Source organism: Chelonoidis abingdonii, chromosome 15 (assembly GCF_003597395.2).
Source record: "Chelonoidis abingdonii isolate Lonesome George chromosome 15, CheloAbing_2.0, whole genome shotgun sequence".
In the NCBI taxonomy this organism is placed as follows: Eukaryota; Metazoa; Chordata; order Testudines; family Testudinidae; genus Chelonoidis; species Chelonoidis abingdonii.
The window spans coordinates 35,634,269-35,658,096 of record NC_133783.1 but is presented as its reverse complement, the minus strand read 5'-3'; the positions used below and the strand labels follow the sequence as shown (position 1 = coordinate 35,658,096).

The following is a 23,828-nucleotide window of genomic DNA, read 5'->3' as shown; positions in this document are numbered from 1 at the left end:
AATAACCACATAACATTGTTGCAATTTCATAACTAAAAAAAAATCATATTTATATATTGCTTGGTTTGTTGATAATTAAAAAACCCATAGCACAATAGGTAGCCTATTGGCTTAGTGTGCACCAGTTTTCACCTCTGCAGACCTAGCTTAAAATACAGGATTCAGTCACACAAACTTGGAATCAGATTTTGGCCAGGAGTTTTGTAGTCTCATCCTACTTTTCAGTGCACATTTGCATGCATCACAAAACTACTACCCAGCTTGGAAACATTCAGAATGATTGATAACCTGTGTGCAAGAGAGGTCTAGCATTACTGTTGTAGTGGGGTTGCAGGGCAGGCCTGTGGTGCATTGGCAGAACAGTGCAGGCTGGGAAGTTTGCACAGCAGCCCACTCTCCCACTGGCCATAGTCCTTTAAACAGGACTACATTAACACAAACTGGGAACTTTTTAGTTCGCACCGTCAGCACCCACACAGGCAAGTTACAGTGTAGCAATTTAATGTACACTGCTGTAGTTCAAACTACAATGGGGCAGTGCAGACATAGCCAAGTTAAAGAATCACACCCTTTTCAATCTCTCTTCAAATGAGAGTTTTTCCATGCCCCTAATCATTCTCGCTACCCTTCTCTGGTCAAATGCAACAAGACCTTTATTCACTATATTAAGGATATGTCTACCCTGCAGCTGGCCCAGGCCATCTGACTCTGGCTCAAGGAACTTGAGCTATGGGACTGTTTAATTGAGATGTACACATTTGGGCTTGGGCTGGAGCCCAGACTCTAGGACCCTGTGTGGTGGGAGGTTCCCACGGTTTGAGCTGCAGCCCAAGCCCAAACATCTAAACCATAATTAAATAGCCCCACAACACGAGCCTTGCAAGCTTGAGTCCGCTGGCATGGGCCAGTCATGGGTAGGGCCGGCTCCAGGTTTTCTGTCACCCCAAGCGGCAAAAAAAAAAAAAGACGAGCATCGGCACTCGGGTGGCAGCTCAAACGCACAGCTTCTTCAGCAGCAATTTGGCGGCAGCTCAAAGACTAAGACAGGGAATGAGGGACCCGCCGCCGAATTGCCGCCGAAGACCTAGACGTTCTGCCATACCAAACGGAGTGCTGCCCCTTCGAATTGCCTGCCCCAAACACCAGCTTCCTACGCTGGTGCCTGGAGTCAGCCCTGGCCGTGGGTGTCTAATTGCAGTGTAGATATAACCTATATGACAAGTATTGACCGCATAAGTACAGCTTATCTTCTTCACCTGTGTCCTTATATCATCACAGTTTTTTGCAACAAGCTGATGTGGGTGTTAGCAAAAGAACACAACTCCCTTGTTTATAGTATATGTGATACCAAAGACTGCTATGCCTGGAAAGACACACTCATCAAATTAAAATGTTCTCAGAGATAAACTCCTGAAACAAGAGAGCCTCTCTGGTGGAGAATGTATTGAATGTTCACTAAATGGGAACTATTCTACTACCTCATCTGATTCTGAACTACTTTTTATTCAAGCTGAATTCTCATGTACTTCTAAATCTAGAAGTAGCCAGCTAACAAAGCCTTCCTTCCATCCCTGCCTCCTCTCCCTGTGAGGCATGTTTCAGCAGAATGAAAGATAGATCTTAGTCATCATCCCCAACCTGACATTTTTATAAGATCAGAATAAGGCTGTGCTGCGCCATAGTCATGACTAATGAACCAAAAATATACTGGGTTAAGCCTAAGGCAAAAAAGAGTGTATGTTACATCAATTTTGGGGAGAAAATTACCCTTTAATTGAAGTTCAACAGCAAATTACATTGTATCACATTAATTAGAAGATGAAGGGTAACTGATTCAAAGTTATTCTCTTACTCTATCACAGTCCCTATTTTTAAGTGCTGCTCTTTCTCTGAATTAAATAAAATTCAGTACTTGTGATGCTCCTTTATTTTAAAGTCTAACTAGATTCTTAGACATGTTGAGTGAGAACTCAAGATCTCATGAAAAAAGTGATCTCACACACTTTTAAGCAACTACATCAAAAACTAAGACAAATATACTTACTTTAAATGATTGGTATCGTTCATCAGTTAACACGTCTTTAGCTCGAGAACTCTCTCCTTCTTCAATAATCTCCTGTATATACAGTAATAGGTTACTTCTTACTTCTGAAATTATTCAACTGTAATATAATAGTCCAGTGAGAATTCTTATCAGCAGAGAGAGGGCACCCTTGTTTTATTCCTAAAGGACCAAATCCTGAAATCCTTACTTAAGCAAAACTTCCATTAACTCAAGAATGGAGTAAAGATTTGGTCCACAAAAAATCTTGCACATTATCAGTTATTTTCCAATTGTCAATCGGATTGCAATTATTTCACATGCTTTACTGAGCTGTTCTGAAAATTATATTTCAGCATTTGATTGAGTTTATTACAAACAAACCCAGAAGCACTGTGACAATGGATATATTTTTGCTCTGTGTAAAAAAAAAATAAAAAAAAATATCTCCATTCTATTGTGCAGGAGATCTGAATAGAATTCCCAGTCCCCAGGCCAGCAGAGGCTAAGAGTATTGTAGAGGCAGTATTCTCACCCTATGAAGGAAAAGGGAAAAGGGAAACAGAGTGAATCAAAACATTCAGCAGTGACCTCTCCAGATAATTAAGGCATTCTGCTCTATTGTCTCCTGAAATAATAGTGGCTGAGACATGGGGTCCTGAAAGGACCAAAAACTAAAGCAATGAAAAATTTAGGGGGATTCACAAGGGCCCAACAGGAATGTGGAGTTTACCCCTCACCTGGATGAAAGGCTTTTCTGTAAGTAGGTAAGAGGGCAAAATTAACACTAAAGCCCAGATTCACAAAGGTATTTAGGTATCAGTGGGATTTAGGCACTAAAGTACCTCTGTGAATCTGTGCCTAAATTACTAAAATATGTACAGGTTTTGCCAAAAACAATATTTTCAAAAAAGCATTAAACTAACAAAATGATGTTGCCATGCACTGTGCAGAACAAGTCATATATGAAGAGGTATTAAGTCATCTAAATGAGAGAATGTATTTTAAAGCAACACACTATACATGGTATCTCATCATTTATTCTTGAATTACCTGAAATCATTAGGAATGTTTCTGTGACAAGTAATGTTTATTGTAAATTTAAGGAATGCACAAAAAGTCAGATTATTATAAAAGATACACAGACGTCACTGACTCTTTAATAATAGAGGATAACCTAAATCTAATACAGGAGAAACACAAAGTTATCCCCACTGACAAACATCTTGGGCCCCCCTTTGGCCCCTAAAAAAATTAGAGCTGTAAAAAAAACATGTAGCAGGGAATTCACTGTAACATTACCTCAATGACATTTCTGATTTCACTTCCCATGCAAGGCAGTCCTTCTAGATCGTCCATTCTGACTATAGTAAATGGAAGGAATTTCAGCACAGAGGCTGCTCTCATAAATGCAAGGCAAGATACTGCATTTTCTCTGAACTCATAATTTTCAACAAGTATCTCAAAAGCATCCTGGGATAAAAAACAAAAACAAAAAGCAACCAAAATTAATAAAAGTTGAAATATTCTATATGCCCCTTAGAAAGCATACTACTATTGCACACAAACAGTAAAGCTGGCTGGAAACGTTTTGACAGAACAATCTTCTGTTGGAATGTGCAGTTCTGCCAAAATCAAAAACACTTCAAGAAAATGTCAATTTTGTAAAAATTTCATTGAGGAGAAAAAAAAGAAAGGTCTGACAGTGACAAAATATCCTATTTTGACATTTTTAAACCAAACATTTTGACATTTTTGGATACATTTTTATTTTGCATAATATTATATAATATAAAATAAAAGTTAAGACAAAGTGTTTTGATTGATCCACGACTAATTTTTTTTTTAACAATTTCCTTCACAGAGAATTTTGAAATGTTTTGGTTTTATTCCAATTTGGAGTGAAGCTGAATTTCAAAATCCTTGACTAAATGGAATTTCTGTCCTCCACATAGCTCTAACCGGAAGTGAATGACCCACAGGCATATGTTTTCATATGAGTGCTTAATTAGCAGCCTGGTACTTGAGCACTAGAGATGATTTAACCACCTCCATGTAATTAAGAAAACTTTCCAGAGCCTGACAAGGTGAAATAGCTTCTGCAAGTTTTCAAAATCTGCCCAAATGTACTTTATTCAGCATATCACTACATGACATCTGTGTTTCTCAAATACAGTCAAAGAAAAGTATATGGCAGGCCCAGCAGCCCCAAGGGCACAGCATGTCTGGAAGTTTTTTTTAAAATGTCCTTAGCTGGGTTCTAATCATTTAGTTTATTAAAACTGAAAGAATTTTTCAAAATTAATTTAATTTTTGCTATGAATATCGATTACATTTCACATTTCAGTCAGCTTGGACAATAAAAATAGGCCAGTTAGAATGCCATGGTGTTAGGGTTGTAAACAATGCAGGGTTGTGTTTAACGTGAAAGAAAATTGTTTTCATGGAAATATTTCTATTGACTTTAGAATTTGTGGAACATCATTTTCAACAAAATATAAATGTTAAAAGAGGTACCTTTTATTGAGTAAAAGCTTTTTTTCTTTTGCCTCGCTTTTTCTACATTTTCTCCTGAAATGCTCTATTCCTCTCTGTTCATTGAACATCTGTTCACCTTTTCTAACTCGGAGACTATTGTGGCAGATGTTTTGCTAGGGGGTGCATTCTGATTTAGGAATATTTGCTTTACTATCTCTAGTTTTTTCCATCCTTTCATTTAATCAGGAATTGGTTTCACTCCAGTTAGACCTAGTCAGGGATTCATAGATAATAAGGCCAGAAGGGACCATACTGATCATCTTGTCTGACCTTCTGTATAATACAGGACTTCACTGAAATAGTCACCATGTTCAAGCCATAAACGGCTTTGTGTAGTGACCAGCCTCCTTCACTTGCATTAAATGAAATGATGATCTAATTCAGGAGAGGACCACTTGCAACTGTTCTACCTTCTTTTCCTTCTCTGGACTCAAGAGGATCCCAACCAAATTGATTTACCTTCTAAGACTCCAATCATGCATTCAGTTGTCTATGATTGGACTTACATGCTCATACATATTCTGGGGAATTCAATGGGCTTCTGCAGTCTGCATGGGCATGACCTGTGTGCAAGATCAGGACTCAAGACCTTTTGTTCCATCAGTAGACACTATTTAACCTTATTATAGATGCATGTCACTGATTCTACCACTCAGCAAAACTATATGAAGCGCGTTGTAGCCTTTTTGTGTGTCTTATATGCTGAATTGAATGTTAACATTCTGCCTGCTTTCCTGCAGTCTTCTTTATATAGCTAATAGCATTCTCACACAATAGGTCCAGAACCAATTCGCTTTTGAATCTTTCATGGTTTCCTCTATTGTTTTCAAGCACAAGCTTCTATTAACACAAACTCATCAGGGCATCATCTTGTTACAAAGAATTTTGTTTGCTATATATCTTTTCTGCAGGGTAACCTTATTCCTTTCTCTCCCCAAAGCTTAGTCACCTTTAATCCATCTCACTAGAGGAATCCTATTTCTAGCTATATATTTATTTACCAGCTCCTGCTACCAGACTAATAAGTGTTGCACTCTTCTGTTTTCAGAACATCTCATGTAAGACCTCTTGAGATAAGGAGCTGTTTAGGAAGATGTTTGATTTGGTAGCCTCTGTAGCTATTTATACTCAGTTAACCCTTGGGTATAAAAATTCACAGGGAGGGGAGAAGATTTTTTTCTGAGAAAAGACTGTCTACTAAAGCAATCCACAAAACCATAGGTTCTCATTAGCCTTCTCTAAAGCTGTGAAGCTAATTTCTAATTATAGAAATAGATTCATTCATTACACTTTCATTCATTCGCCTCATTTTTTAAAATATTCAATTTCTTAATTTATTCATTTCTTTATATACATTTTTAACAAGGGTGTGTGTGTGAAAATTATATACATGATTTTTTAAAGGAAGCTATAGACAGCAACAGAAAACTAACTTAGAAAAGAGGACACATCCCATTTGTGCACACCAAAGGATGGGAGATCACACTCCACAGAGATTCACCCAGTTATTGGGGGTGGGGGGAAGGGCATATATAGCACCTTCACACACCAGTGCAGTATGGCAGCCGAAGGGAGATTCATCCCAAATTGGGGTGAGGTGGCCAGGAGGTGTTTTCATTAGACTGGCTGGAAAACAAGAATTCTTTTTCATGAAAAATGTTGAGGTTTTGGGATGAGAGAGAGAATTAGCTAATACCTTCGTGATTACAGCAATAATGTAGGATGTGGTAAATCCAGTTCAGGTCCTTGACCAAATCAAGCAGAGCACCCCACATAAAACCCTTCTATCCGTGTTGACAAAATTCCCAACCAGTTCTAGTTTCCGCCACTAGTTTTTAGTTTCACACCAAGAGAAAAGAGTTTTAATCCCTTCTGGGAGCTCCATGGCAGGCCACTGAATCAGTGCATCCTTAGCCAAACCTCTCGCTAGCCAACCCTAACCGTTTTAGAGTTTTACTAGCTGCCTGCAGGTCCTTGCGTGGAAGAAGGACAATGAAGCAGGGGTGTTATGCCATTGCGCCTCTTTCTGGGTGAAGTTTCTATAGCAGGGAGCGTGTTGAGAATGAGGTCAAAAGAGTTTCCGCCAATACTTTTTCTTACTTGGTTTAAACTACAAAACAAAGTGGTAAACTAAGCATACACAAAAAATCAACATTAAACTCAGAATTAACGCACTAAACAATAGTGGAATTATGACCTTTTAATGGTAGAAAGTGGAAGTGGTTAGGTAAAGTAGCTTAGATTTAAGACAGTCTCTCCATCTGTCACCTAGGGCAGAATCTTGCCCTTTTCCCCACAAATACAGCAGCTGGCCAAGAATGGAACTTAAATCTGAGGGTTGCACTGGTTGGGAAACTAGCCACTGTGAGGCAGGGTATTACAGTATTGCCACCCCCAACCATTCAAAATTCATGCCTCAGGCCCTAGAAAGTTATGAATTTGGCTTAAAACTCATGAGATTAAAAAAAATACATTTGTGCTTCTTTTTTTTTTTAATTTTCCCTCTTTAGGATACACTCATTTCACATTTTCAGTCTTTTTCCTCAGCCCTGAGAGCTAAGAACTAGAGCTAGTAGAAAAATTTCTATCAAACCAGTTTTTCAGAAGAAAATTGAGTTTTTGACTAAATGAAAATTTTTGTGAAGAGTGTTTTCTTGTTTTGACAAAAAGTCAAAAATTTCCATTCATAAAATAACCTATCCTACAGCCAGCTCCACTAAAATCCTACTATTTTATTTTTAATGAAAGCTGAAAGTATCATGTAATCACTTCACTGAAGGACCAGAGCTTTAAGAAAAACAACAAGTATCATGAAACTCACAATAAAATCACAAGAATTGGCAACACTGGAATTGTCATGTTGGGAATCAGGCAGGGACAAGGAAAACACAGAGGCACATGGGGTTTCAGTGTTTTATTATAGGTAACCTGGCAGTGATGTAGATAGCATTGCTTCCAGATTAATCTCTATAATGCTGTTCAAATGGGACGGTCTAACAGTCAGGCAACTGTGGAAAGACCCAGACACAAAAGTTAAAATAGCGCTCAGCTTCAGCAGCCAATCTGAAGCCAAAAATAATATGCTGGGAAATTATTTACCTGTTAAGATGGGTTTAACTCCCCCACAAAGATGTTCGTTCTCAAAGGCTGCAATGGTCACCAAACATGTGATCTTATAAAAATGGAAGAGTAGGCTTATGCTCAAAATAGGCAGTGAATTCAGATCTGTCTGAATTAGCCACCAAGGAAAGAATATTTTATCACTGAAGATAGCAATTATATGAATTTGAAGAAATTGGGATCCCATTTCTAGATATATTTGCATAAAGATGTTGAGATGGCTCAAAGAATGTCAGAGCTCCATTCCACCTAGCCTCTTCCCTCCCCGTCCACAATCCTTTCCTTTCCTCCTCTCCTTATTCGTGTATGTCTTCTATTTTATTATTTTTACCCAAAACCTCATATATTATGTCTATGTAGTATTGTCTGGGTTTGTATTGCCTGGTCTTGCAGCTTTTACAAGGTGTAAAATTGCATAATTCCATAATTCTACTGGACAGCCTGTGAAATGTGCAGTATGTGGAAACATATAAATAGTAAAAACCAAACAAAACAACAACAACAAAACTAACAAAAAGCAAAGGAAAAAGGACCAGAGAAAAGTCTGCAGTGATACAGAAAGAGGCAGAGTATCTTTGGGGACAAAACAGGTTTCCTTGTTCTAGTATAATTGCTTGTTCGGTGTTAAAAGAAAGGGATTCTTTCTCCAGTTCCTCACAAGAATGACACCCACCACTCCAGCAAGGGCAGTTTGGGAGTAAGAGATTATGGTCCAGATTATGGTGACATTATCAGGCCTCTGCCCCACCCCCACATTGTTACTCTCAGTACAGCCTGTGCACTTTAAAACTCCAGAATAAAGCTTACAGAAAGCCTCAGTTGCGAGAGACTTTTCTTTTGTAGATGGTTGGCCCCAGCAGAGAACAGAGAACAGAACCTAAAGGTATGGCTTCCTGCCTGCTTGTGAAGGTAAACTAGACAGACAGAGATATATGTAGAAAACAATTTCCGCAGGTGTCATAAATAGATAGCTACGGGTTAATGTTTCTTTCACCTGTAAAGGGTTAACAAAGGGAACCAAACACCTGACCAGAGGACCAATCAGGAAACCAGATTTTTAAAAGCTCAGGGAGGGAATGTTTGGGTCTGTGTCTTTTGTCTGTCTCCTCGGCTATGAAGGGATCTTTCTATCTTCAACTTCTAATCTTCAGTTTCCAAGTTGTGAGTACAAAGGTAGAAAAACAATAGGCTTTTATTGTTTTGTTTTACATGTGTGTAGTTTGCTGGATGTTTTAAATTGTATATCTTTTTGGGTAAGCTGTTTTTATTTTTTTTTAAGCAATTTGACCCTGTATATTGTCAGCCTTGATACAGAGAACATTTTTATGTCTTTTTTCTTTCTTTTTTTATATAAAGCTTTCTTTTTTAAAAACCTGTTTGAGTTTTTCTCTGGTTAAGGCTAAGGAAAAAGGGAGGGGGAAATCTCTTTTGTTAGATTGACTAGTTTTGAATCTGCATAGCCTCTGGTGAGGGGGAGACACACTTGATCTCTTGTGTTGCCAATTTCAAGGACTTGAAATGGTATCCCCTCGGGCCATCCAGGGAGGAGAAGCCGGGAGGAAAAAAAGAGGAGACAAGGAGGGGTTATTTCCCTTTGTTGTGAGACTCAGGGCACACTGAGTCTTGGGTCCCCAGGGAAGGTTTGGGGAGACCAGAGTGAGACAGGCACTGTAATTCCTGTCTGGTGGCAGCGCTATCAGATCTAAGCTGGTAATTAAGCTTAGAGGATTTATGCTAGGCATCCACATTTTGGACGCTAAGGTTCAGAATTGGGATTTATGCTTATGATAGCAGGTAATTGCTATCATCATCATATTCCTATTATGCCTCTAGTGTTTAGGGCAGTGACAAAGCTCCTCCACTCCTGTCTGTTTCTGGCAAGTCTTTCAATGGCTCCCAGCTATGCCTCAGGTTTTTCAGCTCGGCTTCCACAACTCTTCACAATGTGGTTTTCTAGTGGCCTCATTTTCTCTTGTCTTCAGGTGTTCATCTTATTGCTACTCTGGTGATGGAATCAGTTTCCATCCGAAGCACATGATCAATCCATCTCCAATGTCTCCTGGCAGTGATGGTACTCAGATCCTCTTGGCTGCACTGTGTCAATAGCTCTTGGTTTGGGATTGTTCTGGGTCAAAAGATACGGAGGATTTTTCTAAGGCAGTTTGTATGGAATGAAGACAGTTTGGACATGTCATACTTTTTCATTCCCCAGCATTCAGCACTATAAAGTAGTGTTGAAAATAAGCAGCTCTGATAAATCTTGAGTTTGCATGTGTGCTCTAATGATCCCCAAAATCTGTGTTGGTGGGGGCTTTTTTTTCTGGTAGATTCAACCATGCCCCACCCCACCCCACAGACCAATCTGGCCAGACAAAACAGATACCCTCATCCTCCAGGTTGGGGGTTAGGCACAGGGTTAACAATCCCATCCCATAAAAAACAAAATATGTTATGGAAACAGCGACAGAGAAATCGACCATTACTGTGTGTGATGGCCTTCAGGAGTCAATGTCTCATATGACTGGCAGTGATGAAAGCCGAAAGGAAGCCACTGGCATGAAGACTGAAGAGCTCAACACCAAGACAAAACTGTCCTCTGGTGTTTGTGCCTTGTCGTGGCGGGATAGCTTGTGTAATTGCTATACAGTATGTAATAATGACACATGATTGTGACGGGGTGTACCTGGCATTTGCAGCTCCCTATAGGAGGCCCCATGGTCCAACTACAGCCTGCCCCATGAAGCAGCAAAGTGGCAGGAAAGGAGCAGTGAAGGAGGGTCCTTGAGACGTGGCTAGAGAGGCCTACAGAGGCCTCACAGCAGTTCAAGCAGCCAATTAGCACCCAGCAGGGTCAGAAAAAAGGAGCTGCAGGGCCTGAGAGATCAATCCCTGGTTGAGACTGGAGGGGCAGGGGAGGGTGCTCCTCTCTGACCAAAGGAGCTTAAGGGATAACTCAAGTTTGGTTCTCGCTTCATTTGCCGGGTTTGCAGGCAGAGAGAGGATCTAAAAAATCTAACCTTAAGGTAAAGGGTGAAGCAAAAAGGGGCCAAGTAGGAAGTGCCCCAGGGAGAAAGCAGCAATGAACTGAAATCAAGCAGTGTGTAGCAACTGTTTATAGGGTCCTTGGGTTGGAACCCAGCACAGAGGTGGGCTTGTGTTCCCCTACCAGTCACAGTGGCATAAACCTCAAGAGTGAAGGGGGACAGGGCTTATTTGAGAGTCCAAGCAAAGGACTGAATTTAAAGGGCCTAGAGCTGAGGCTGAAGACCCTAGTGAGGGCAAGAGAACTGATAATTTATTGGACTCTATTACCCTGGCATGAATTCATTTGGACTTTGTGACTTGGCTGGAAGGCCAAGCCACTGAAGACCTACCAGTGTCAGCTGGCAGCCTACAGGGCACACCAGGAGTATGAAAAAACCCTGCAATACTACCCCTAGCCACCAAAAGACACTTAGAGTTAGTGTCTACATTGCATTGACTAAAGGAGTCTTCTTCCTCATTTGACTTACAAACTAATGAAGTCTAAGGATATTTCATTTCAGTCCAAATAATAAGCTTTCACCTGATATAGCTTTCTCCTAAATAGATGCATTTTCCACAGAAGTTCAAGTTGAGCTGGCATTAGCTATCATGATAAATGTAGCTATATATAATTCAATAGCACTACTATTTTAAGTAGTTACTGCTTTCTGCTTAGAGTAGACAGATCTTGGAAAAGCTGTTTCACTACCTTTATTTAAGAAGACAATCAGATGTAGCACTTTAGTCAGGGGTTGTTGATAGTCAACGAGAAAAGATTATCAAAGCATTTTCTTTCAATCTAGTTTGCATTATTCAGTGTTTTCCTGCCTTTGCAGAGCTCATTAAGCCCTTTTAAATAAACATTTAAACTAGTGTTGAATATGCATTATTCGCTGTACAAAATATTGCCTGCAAATACTGCAATTAATTATAGATCTGTCTTCTTACATTAAGCAAGTTTTGACTATTTTTATAAAATTGTTCTACTTTTTAAATAAGAAACTTATTTCCAAGAATAGTAGCTACCTGTTCAATGCCATAGGAGTGCATTGGATAACATTCTGCAGAGGTGGGGTGGAGGGAAGGCACATGAAATAGTTCTAAATTAAGAGATTTTAATTTTCTTAAATCGAATCAAAAGAAGCTTGCAGCCTAGTAGGGAATCACTGATGAAATCTGTGTGCAGTGATATAATCAGGAAAATGTTACTGGCCACTGACCAATTCTAACCCTTCAGGGCTTCTTTACTTAAAAGGTTGATGTATCCTACTCTGCTTATTGATGAAAAACAATACAGCTTGATAGTTTAAATGAAAATAGTTTAGTGGAAAACCAAATTTCTAGAGATCTCTAACAGATTTAAGAGTTTCATCATCTCCAGAGTATTCTCCAGAGGACGAGGCTTTAATTAAATGTGAAAGAAAGCTGCGCAAAATTTCAGCTCTTCACTTTCTGAAATGCTTTCATTGCAAAATTTCCTTTCCATGCCCAGTCCTCTGTCTAGCATATACTGGTGACATGGATAAAATTCAGATGCTGAAAGAATGTTGTTGCAAGTGGATTTCACCGTTTGACTTTCAGGACCAACTGTGCTCTGACACAAAAGCATACAAATTTCACTGTGCTAAGTGAAAAGGTATGGGGGAGTGTGTTGGGGAGAAGCTTTGAAGTTTAGTTCAAACTAATAAAAATACAAGTTGGTCCTCTTTTGCATTATATGTAAAATATGTGTGAAGCTCTTGCATGATCTCTCTGTAAGCAACAACGTAGTTTAGTTACATTGGGGCTTAGAACATTTTGAATCTGTATGGTCTATGAACCTTTGCCAGGATGGAACTGGATTTTTCTCAAAATTCTAATGTAGAAATGACATATCAAAACCTATTTCACTGTGTCAAGACACAGACTGGCCTGAGACCACTGTGTCATTCTTGGTGGCTTTTCCACCTGAAGAAAAGACTTAGCAGTCAGGATGGAACTCACTTCATTTGGCCAAACATTACATTCATTTTTATCTCCTGTCCTATAGTATTCAGTTCTTAAATCCCCAGCTGTGTAGCTACCACTCCAAATAGTCAGACTGAATGTTACCCACAAGCACAACTGCACAGAATTTGTAGCCACTTAGTAGCTTTGTAATTCCATTAAATATTTTCTCGAGTCTTTTAGAAACAGCTCCTTCTGTCAGCTTTCTTGGGTTTTAAATATCACTTTGCTCTAGATTTCTAAATTCTAGCATTATTTGCTGCCTGAATTTTCAGTCTTCGGATTACAACCAGTGTATTAGAATGGCCTACCCACCTCCTGGTTCTCTTGGCAATCACTGGTCATTAGAGTTTATCTGTTTGCTTCTATCATAGGCTCTTTATGCTGGCCTAAAATCAGAGAATCATTTTTCTTCAAGGGCAGTTCCTCAGCAGTCTCTTCTTCTTTTAGTAATACACAATAATAGTTTCTCTTAGAGTGTGCTGTTTTTAAACACAATCCATCCTTCAGTTATAACCAAAAAAATTAATATCCCATGAGAAGGCACAGGGTCTTCTACTTTCCTCTTCCTAGATGAACAGTTGCTGTGTAAAGTCTCCACAATAGCCCTCACCTCTCTCTTCCTCTCAGTCCATCAGACTAGATTAAAATAAAACCAAGGTTCAGGAACTAAACAGAATAGAAATTCACAACACCATTCACAGTGATGCTATTGGTACACGTGCATAGTCTTACATAAAGGAAACTTTGTTTCTCATGAACCACAGTAATAGAGCACCTTAATGAGCTTGATGCATGTAATTCTAGATATGGGCACTGAAAAGATATGGACCTTCAAGTCAGGGGTATGGTGTATGATTAAGAGGTCATTCAACTAAGATAATAACTAACATCTTTTGAAAGATTGCACTAAATGGCAGCAGGACAATCATTTGACTACTCTTATAAGTCAACTATTATGAAGAGTCATTATTATTTAAGGGCAATAAATAAATATCACTTTAGCCACAACTCCTATGACTTGATAGTTTGTGGAGAGGATGGACCTATTAAGTATCCCCATGCTCCAGGTGTCCCTAAACCTTCAGCTGCCAGAAGCTAGGACTGGACAGCAGGGGATGGATCATTTGATAAATGGCCCTGTTCTGTTCATTCCCTCTGAAGCACCTGGCCCCTGCCACTCTCTGAAGACAGGATATTGAGCAAGATGAACCATCTGAGCTAGATGGACCATTGGTCTGATCCAGTATGGCCACTCTTATGTTTTTATCCATTCAAAATAGACACAAGTTAATTTAAATAGGATTCATAATGAATAATCAGCTAAAGTACAGTGGGCATATTGGAACTGGAAAAGGTTCACAAAAGGGCAACAAAATGTAGGGGTATAGAATGGCTTCTATATGAGGAGAGATTAATAAGACTGGGACTTTTCAGCTTGGAAAAGCGGCAACTAAGGGGGGATATGATAGAGGTCTATAAAATCATGAGTGGTATAGAGTGTAAATAAGGAAGTGTTATTTACTCCTTCTCCTTATACAAGAACAAGGAGCCACCAAATGAAATTAATAGGTAGCAGGTTTTAAACAAACACAAGAAAGTATTTTTTCACACAACACACTGTCAACCTCTGAAACTCCTTGGGTGTTGTGAAGGCCAATACTATAACAGGGTTTAAAAGGGAGCAAGATAGATTCATGGAAGATAGGTCCATCAGTGGCTATTAGCCAGGAAAGGCAGGAATGGTTTTCCTAGGCTCTCTTTGCCAGAAGCTGGGATTGGGTGACAGGGCATGGATCACTTGATGATAACCTGTCTGTTCATTCCCTTTGGGGCACCTGCCACTGTCTACTGTCAGAGGACAGGATACTGGGCTTGATGGACCTTTGGTCTGACTCAGTATAGCCGTTCTTATGTTCTTTTGATCTGAATATCCTCTCACTGTCACTAATGTAAATCTTGCCTTATATCATCAGTCAATTAGGAGACTCAGGCAAAATTTATATTATATATAAATCCTAACAAGTAAATTTGAATTTACTAAATAGTCATATTTTATCAAGCCCCATAATTCTGAGTGGCCAAGAATAATTCATTGATATTCACAGTAAACAAACCAGGATTATTATTGTCATTTTATTTAGTTGTATCATGGTAGTACTCAAAAGCCTCAGCCCTGAGCAGGGCCCCATTGTACTAGGCCTTGTACAAACACCTAGGAAGAGCTCCAAAGACCTTACAACCTAATTTTAAGACAATAAGTGAAGGGGGCCGGGGAAGATGATGAGGGAGCAGTAATAAGATTCTAAGCGCAACCAGATGGATCTGAATCGTTTATGTACAATAAAAATGTAAATATCAGCTAACACCAACTGCCCTCAAAGAAGTCAAAAGTAGATGCTTGGTTTCCTGCAGATATAACAGTAGAAGTAGATCTTGAGGAAAATTTGAAGGACACAACAACAGTATTCCACATAGTATGGAAGAACGTGTGAAGGCAGTTGTGGAAGAAGGGGACAAACAGGCACTCAAGGTTGGCACCGTTGACAGAGAATGACAATGCTGTAAGAGCATCAGCACTGTTGTATTGATTCTAGTTATTGACTGTGAAGCTGAAACTATATAGTATAATGTTAAAACACAAAATGCTAAAAGGAAATCACTTATACTAAGGAAATCACATGTACTAAGTATATTGCCAAAGGAAGTAGCATAATTTCAAAAATAGGGTGTGAATTGTGATTACTGCAGGGTCTAAAAGTATTTTATATCCTAGCTGTGTTCTAGATAGGATTCTCCCCCAAATTATTTTCAAAAATGAACAGGACATATTTCCTCTTCTGAGCAAGCCACCTACTCCTTTTGGTTAAGTACACATACTGCATAACTTATGTTGCTATTTTGACACATCATCTAGAAATTTTCTTCTAAAAATATTATGTCTTGAGGAGCCAGAGGATGCTGTGGGGCATGTCTAGTTTAATGTATTTCCACCTACAAGAACCCAAAGTTGATTGTAAAATTAAAGCTAGGGTCTTGTTAATCTGATTTGAAATAATAAAAATAAATTTATTAAGTTACTAAAGTCACTGAGACAGCTGACTTTTGTAACATATTCCTTTAGGTTCAATAATCACATGCAAAACGAACAGAAAAGAAAATTAAACCACCATTGTTTTCTCCACTAACAAAATGGAAAGACAGACAATAAGGTGTCTTTGGATGGATAAGGTTCTGTGGCATGCAATGTGCAGGAGGTCAGACTAGATGATCCCTTCTGGCCTTAAAGTCTGAGTCTTATCCATGCTAAACATTCACATTTTTATTACCATGAGTAACAGCCAGAGTGGAGTAACATTCAATAACATTGGTAATAAGCCTTAGAAGCACAGAACTATTTGCCTCTGACTTAATTAGCTTCTTCTGTAAGAATTAAATTGTATTATTCTCTAAGAAAAATGTCTGTCTTGAGTTTTATTGCAAGCCAGTATTAATATTCAGATCAACTCTCCCTCTTAGGCAAAGCCGAATGACAGTGTTTATTTTATCACATAAAAACAAGATGCAGCTTCCCATGTGCACTTTTTGAGGGGAGAGAGAGGTAACTCACTATTTATACATTAATTTTAGAACATTACTTTGCTATTATATTCTATCATAATATTAATGTTTAAGACAGATGCAAAGAAAACCACCTCTGGTCCAACAAATCATCCTATGATCCTGCAACCTTGCTCGTCTGAATTATCCATATTCACACAATTAGACAACAGGACTGCTGATGGAGTCAGGGTTACAGAATCAGGCCTTTAGTTGTTTGAATAAGGAAATCATAGTGCTCTCTACTAATCTATGGTATATATACAGCTTTTATAACTTTATCTCAGCTCTTACGATTGTCTGTGTTAATCACTTCATTTCATGGATTCAACAGTCATAGGTTTTTAAAGTACATTCCCCCTTCTTTTTCTTCTGTTTTCTGCAAATTAAGAAACGTTCATGTATTCTGTCTGTTACATACTATGGGATAGTTTGTGTCTTTAGGCACAGATTTCAACAACGGATGGTAATTAAACTGGCCAGGGGCAGTCCTACAAGGCCGCTTGTACCCGGCTCCTGAGGAAGTAGTAGTGTGCTGCTAGCATAAGACAACAGCAAAACACAATATCCATCACTGGGCTCATGTATGCAAAACCAAGACTCTCACCATATCCCACTCCTCAGCTTTCTTTTTCCTCCCCTACAACTGCTTGATGGTAGGGGTAATAGGACAAAATAAGTGTTTTACCTATACATGTAACCCCAAAATCTGGGTAGCCTATGCAGAGGTCTAACTCTTAAATCCCCTTACTTCCTCAGGGAAGGGAGGAGGCATGCTGGGGTGGGACCGGTGGTATCTTATATGAGTGGCAATAATTAAAGCTGCTCCCCTGCAGCTGTAACTTGTGCTGAGGATGGGCAGCTGAGAATCATGGTACTGCAGCCTCCCCTTTCTATGGTGTATCAAAGAATCAAGCCTAATATGTATAAGAGTGGTAAAATCTGGCCTAAATGGGTTGATTGGGGTGGTTGAGAGTTGCTGGTATGAAAGACCATGCACGGTGGTGAGATTAAAAAGTCACTGGCTCATACAATAACAAGGAAATATAAGATAATCGAGCACATCTATTACACGTGGCCTACACTAGTCCACAGAATTCAATATTGATCAATTCAAATATCGTTGCCATCCTAATGAGATCTAGGTTGCCAAGTGCATATGGGTTGAGATTCAGTATACAAACTGATAACTAAAGTTTTATTACCTGACAGTAGTCACCAAGGATCATATCTCCCAAGAAAGCATAACCTAAGCTTTGTCACTCTCACATCACTGCCATGTTAACAAAATGCCTGTTTTCTTGCTCTGATAGGTAGTATAGGAGATGTCACATTTAATTGCTTCTACTCAGCAACTGCTCTTCCAAAAGAGGAACTTAAAATGGGATGCCAGGGCCTCAAGGGTCAGTGATAAAGGAAGAATTCCAGAGCTCATTCAAGAATGCAGAAGCAAATAATTCTTTCATCCTATGCCATCTAGTAGTAGGAAAAGCCAAAAATCATTAGCACTAAGAAAAGCAATCACTGGTTGCCTAAAATATGAGAGCAAAGGGAACATGTTTGTCTCTCAGAATACAACTGTTATAAAGAGATTCTATCACCAACACATAATTCAAGAGAGTTTGGACCTATATATAAGCGAGACAGAGACAGTTTGTCATTTAATGATTGGCTGCCCACAGCTTGCACAACTGAATTATACAGATGCTTCATTGTGGTTAAGTACTTGCCCTGAAAAATCTGTTGAAATACTTTTATTCAAGTACATGAATTATGATTTTAGTACAAGACTGACATCACAACACAACTCAACACTGAAGATCAAACTCCTGTGACATTAGGCAAAGTGATCTCTATTGCTCCAGATAAGGGAACCGACTCCTGCATTCCTTGCAATGCAAGGCCCCAGCTGACTTCATTGCAACTTTTGGGTGTGAAAGGAAAGCAGCCCTAACAAGCAGGTCTATTCCACAGCTTTGAGATGGAAATGTTTGATAGGTTCATAAGCTCTGTCATCTAGTTAGATGACACCATCAAGAAGGAAATACACAACAAACTCACAACAAACCATTTTATCTGAAAGTGAAGCCGATGAAAAAGTAAATAGCTTAATGGGGACAAGGGTGACTAATTGCCACACAGTATCTCAAATAGTTGATCTATACAGTGACTAAGGGCAGGTCTACACTATGGAGCTAAGTCAACCTAAGTTACTCAACTCCAGCTACGTGAATAATGTAGATGGGAACCACCATTGTTCCAATACCCTTAAGGGAGATTACAGGTCCTGACAACATAGGGGCCCACAAACCTTCCTTAGCATGGCTTGGCCTCACTCCTTTTAGGGACAGTGGAAGACAGTGACCATTTTGAAAGAGGGTGTCTGCTTATGGGTAGCATGTAGCCTCAATTTCACTATCGGTCAAAATAGGACGTTAGCCTTTTTGAAAGATGACAGGTTTTTTAAAATTCTCCAGGGCAAAATGTTGTTCACCAATTCCTGCTCAAGTAGTATATTTCAATTATGAAGAACAACAACAAAGACCATTAATCCAAATGCCACATAGTAATCATGCCATGAGAGGAAAAAAATGAAAAAAAAAAATCTAATGTATTCTTAAAATCAGTTTAATCTCATCTAGGACCACAAACAGTATTATGCACAAATCATAGTCACATGATTATTACATAGCATCACTACAGGAAGGATATAAAGTTGTTAGGGTGTCTTAACTGCATTTCCAGACATGAAAATATTTAGGTTTCTTTTAAATTCAACATTAATTCTGACTTTCGAGGGTTTGTAATATTGGTTTTGGATTAAGTACAACATCGCTACAGTGTTTTTACTCTTAAATTATGAGTATATATTCTCAATGTTAGTTCCATTTTAACATATTTTTATGTGGATCTTATAAATAAAATTTTATATATATATATATATACACACACACACAGTGTACGTGTCAAGTATTACTATTAATAAACAGAACTGTAGTTAGAGATGTGTTTTATAGTTACACATATGTAAATACATGAAGTACACAGAAAGGGTGTACAGATCTATAATATTAGGAAGGTAAGTACAGCATATGACAGGTTTTGAGATGCCTGTTTAACTAGAAAGTAATTACATTTTTCTTTTTATCCTAAAATGCTTAAATAAATTAAGATATGTTTGAATGATTATTCATATCTAAAATTATTATTAAAATAAGAGCTTCACAACCAGAGTTCATGGAATTGCATAATGGAAAAAATTCAAAATTGTACTATATCTTTGCACTCTGATTGGCCAAGACCAATCCATTTTAGATTAAATGTTCTAACACCACATTGTATAGCTGGGCCCTCATTCTATCAGGTGATATTGTAATGAAAAGTCAAAATATATTCTTAAACATATTATAAGAACAGTATATTGAAAGTAATATTTTTAAAATTAGCAATTGAAAGCTATTAATATAGCATTTAAATATCCACCAAGCTAACTTTTCAATAGCAACACTTAAAAGACATAATTACACTTAAGTAGGGCTGTCGATTAACCACAGTTAACTCACATGATTAACTCAAAAAAAATCATAATAAAAAATTAATCATGATTAATCACAGTTTTAATCACACTGTTAAACAACAGAATACTAGTTGAAATTTAATAAATATTTTGGATGTTTTTCTACATTTTCAAGTATACTGATTTTAATTACAACACAGAATACAAAGTGCGCAGTGCTCACTTTATATTATTTTTATTACAAATATTTGCAATGTAAAAATGATAAAAGAAATAATATTTTTCAATTCACCTCATATAAGTACCATAGTGCAATCTCTTTATCATGAAATATGAACTTACAAATGTAGATTTTTTTTGTTACATAACTGCACTCAAAAACAAAACAATATAAAACTTTAGAGACTACATGTCAACTCAGTCCTACTTCTTGTGCAGCCAAATGCTAAGAGAAACAAGTTTGTTTACATTTACAGGAGATAATGCTGCCCACTTCTTGTTTACAATGTCTCCTGAAAGTGAGAACAGGCATTCGCACGGAACTTTTGTAGCTGACATTGCAGGGTATTTACGTGTGACCCTTCATGCTCTTGGCACCATTCCAGAGGATATGCTTCCATGCTGATATCACTTGTTAAAAAAAATAATGCGTTAATAAAATTTGTGACTGAACTCCTTGTATGTCTCCTGCTCTGTGTTTTACCCACATTCTGTTATATATTTCATGTTATAGCAGTCTTGGACGATGACCCAGTATGTTGTTCATTTTAAAAACACTTTCACTGCAGATTTGACAAAACACAAAGAAGATACCATTGTGACATTTTTAAAGATAGCTACAGCACTCAACATAACATTTAAGAATCTGAAGTGCCTTCCAAAATCTGAGAAGGATGAGATTTGGAGTATACTTTCAGAAGTCTTAAATGAGCAACATTCCAATGTGGAAACGACAGAACCCAAACCACAAAAAAAAAAAAAATCAACCTTCTGCTGGTGGCATCTGACTCAGATAATGAAAATGAACGTGTGTTGGTTTGCACTTTTTTGGATCACTATCGAGCAGAACCCATCATCAGCATGGACGCATGTCCTCTGGAATGGTGGTTGAATCATGAAGGGACATATGAATCTTTAGCTTATCTGGCATGTAAATATCTTGCAATGCCAGCTACAACAGTCCCAGGCGAACACCTGTTCTCACTTTCAGGTGACATTGTGAACAAGAAGTGGGCAGCATTATCTCCTGCAAATGTAAACAAACTTGTTTGTCTGAGCGACTGGATGAACAAGAAGTAGGACTGAATGGACTTGTAGGCTTTGTTTTTGAGTGCAGTTATTTTTTGTACATAACTACATTAATAAGTTCAACTTTCATGATAAAGAGATTGCACTACAGTACATGTATTAAGTGAATTGAAAAATAGTATTTCTTTTATTTTTACAGTGCAAATATTTATAATAAAAAATAAATATAAAGTGAGCACTGTATACTTTATATTCTGTGTTGTAAGTGAAATCAATATATTTTAACATGTAGAAAAACATCCACAAATATTTATAATGTGGAGTCCGGTGGCATCTTACAGACTAACAAAATTATTTGGGCATAAGCTTTCATGGATTAACCCACCCCCCGCCCCACTTCTTCAGATGCAGTGAGGGTTTTTAGCCACAAAAGCTTATGCCCAAATAAATCTGTTAGGCTTTAAGGTACCACCAGATGCCTCGTTGTTTTTGTGGATACAGATTACCATGGCTACCCTTCTGATACTTGACAAATATTTATATAAATGGAATTCTATTTTTCTTTAACAGCTCAATTAATCACAATTAAGTTTTTTAACCGTTTGACAGCCCTACACTTAAGATCAATTTAAATTTAGATTCGTCAGGTTCATAAATTCCACTCCTCATGGTGCACATTTCATTGTGAATTTGTCAACTGTACTGTGGATGTCATTGACACAAGAACTATATTAGTTTACTTTCCTCAGCTGTAGGTTTCATGGAAAATCTATTACCGTGAACTTTTTGTTGCAGTTATTTAAAGTGGTCCTCCTTTGACATGCATACTGGGAGACTGTGCCTGCAACAAATGATGAAGTTTCTGATTCAGGTGTATCTGAAGTAGCAGGATAAGCTTGTTGTACCTGAACAGAGAGGAGGAAAAAAGTATTGAGTCTGTCAAATAGTCTGGAACACCAAAAATATGCTCCCAAAACAAGAGAACAGTGAAATCATCCATTAATTTCATTTGCAATACCTTAACTTAACATTTTCCTGGGAAAACAAATAACTTTCCTACAATCCATTGAGAAAACTGATTTCTGCGGCAATTACCATGCGTGCTCTATTTCTCCAGAAACACCATGCATGTAGATTTCTATTGGCCGTAGCAATTACTTGAAAACTCTATGGATCATTCGAATAAACCAACGCTGGATTACAAGGACATTGTAGAGAAGACAAATAACAACAAGCCATTAAGCAACTGCTTAAATCACACATTTGCTTATATTCTAGTTGCTGCCATAAATATATTTTTATTATTACTTTACACTTACCTATGATTTATGTCCAAGGATCTCAAAATATTTTACACAAAAGTCAGTGCTTGAACTGGAAAAATGTGATGGTCCTCCCTCCATCCCATGAAACTTTTCCCCACTTTTTCATCCCCAACAGAAGTGCAAGGTATAAAATACCTGCATAGATCTCTCTACCCCTATTGAAATATTAACAAGAATAAGTAAATATTATTACCTCTAGTTTCCAAAAGGGAAAATGAGGCAGAGAGAAGTTAAGCAACTTTCACAAGGGTACGCAGCAGGTCAGTAGTAGAGTTGGAAGAGACTATACCCATGCAGCGTAAACATGAAGGTCCTGGTCTTTGCTTAACATTTAGACTGACCTAGCTATGTTGCTGAAGGGTATGAAAAATTCACACCCCTGTCCACTGCAGTTTCACCAACATAACCCCAAAGTAGATGCAGCAAAGTTGATGAAATAATTATTTGACCTACCTACCGCCACTCAGGACTGTAGATTATCTACAGGGATAGAGAAACTCATTCCATCGATGTAGGAAACATCTATACTGTGGTGCTAACACCAGTAGGTATGACCTAAATAGCACTGCTTTCTTTGTTAGTGAAGCAAGATTCCCAAACTAGAATAGTTAAGGTTGAAAGAACATAAATTTTCATTACGCATACTCCAGTTGAACTGGTTTAATACTGGTGAAGTCAGAGAGGAACACAAAAAGTCATGCTTATAATGGGAACCTTGCTTCCACCTCAACAACGGAAAGATGACCACTTTCTCTATAATATGTATGCAAAGGGACAATTTCAACCACACTAAATAAGCTATTATGTATATATTATTTCATGTAAAAGCTGCCATTGGATATGAGCCAGTGGAGAATAGAAGTAGTTATCCAGTTATGTAATGGTACTCTCAGAAACTCAAGGTAATTTTTATGCTGCTGAAGAAAGAGAATTTACTGACAATTTTGAAAGGAAGGAACTTATTGCCTGTCTGTCTAAGGCTGTTATATTGAATAGCCAAAAAGTGTTTCAGTGAGAGTCAGCAGCATTACTCTGCCACTCTTGTATACTTTCATGAATGAGACTTTTAAACTGACTTTAAATCATAAGTACTATGCTTGATTATAGGTAATGTACAATGCCACTGGGAAGATGGTGAACAAAAAGAATGTTACTGAATGGAATATATAGTAAGGCATTATTTTCATTAGGCTGCAAAGGCAGCTATCCAAGAACTAGAGTCCTGCGAAGAATAATCCCTGGTGGAATTGAATCCAGGTATCAGGAAGGCAGGTTGAGAACATACCAAGAGCAATAACAAAGCAGAAACTCTTCCTATGTGCCCAAGAGAATGGTAAGATGGCACATTCACATCCTGCCTTTGGAAAATTATATGAGCTTTTTCCCACCAATAATATCCACAGAGGTTATGTTTTTAATTAACAAGATC

General features: G+C 38.1%; 1 protein-coding gene across 1 annotated transcript in view; it reads right to left on the bottom strand.

Annotated features, from left to right (window-relative positions):
• Positions 1 to 23,828, bottom strand: part of DNTT (DNA nucleotidylexotransferase) — a 142,493-nt gene that overhangs the window by 101,873 nt on the left and 16,792 nt on the right. The window contains exons 3-5 of the mRNA XM_032770255.1: positions 21,851 to 21,979; positions 3,344 to 3,514; positions 2,045 to 2,116 (exon numbers count right to left, since the gene is read on the bottom strand). Coding sequence (XP_032626146.1) covers positions 2,045 to 2,116; positions 3,344 to 3,514; positions 21,851 to 21,979 — 372 coding nt within the window. The remainder of the gene's footprint in view (positions 1 to 2,044; positions 2,117 to 3,343; positions 3,515 to 21,850; positions 21,980 to 23,828) is intronic.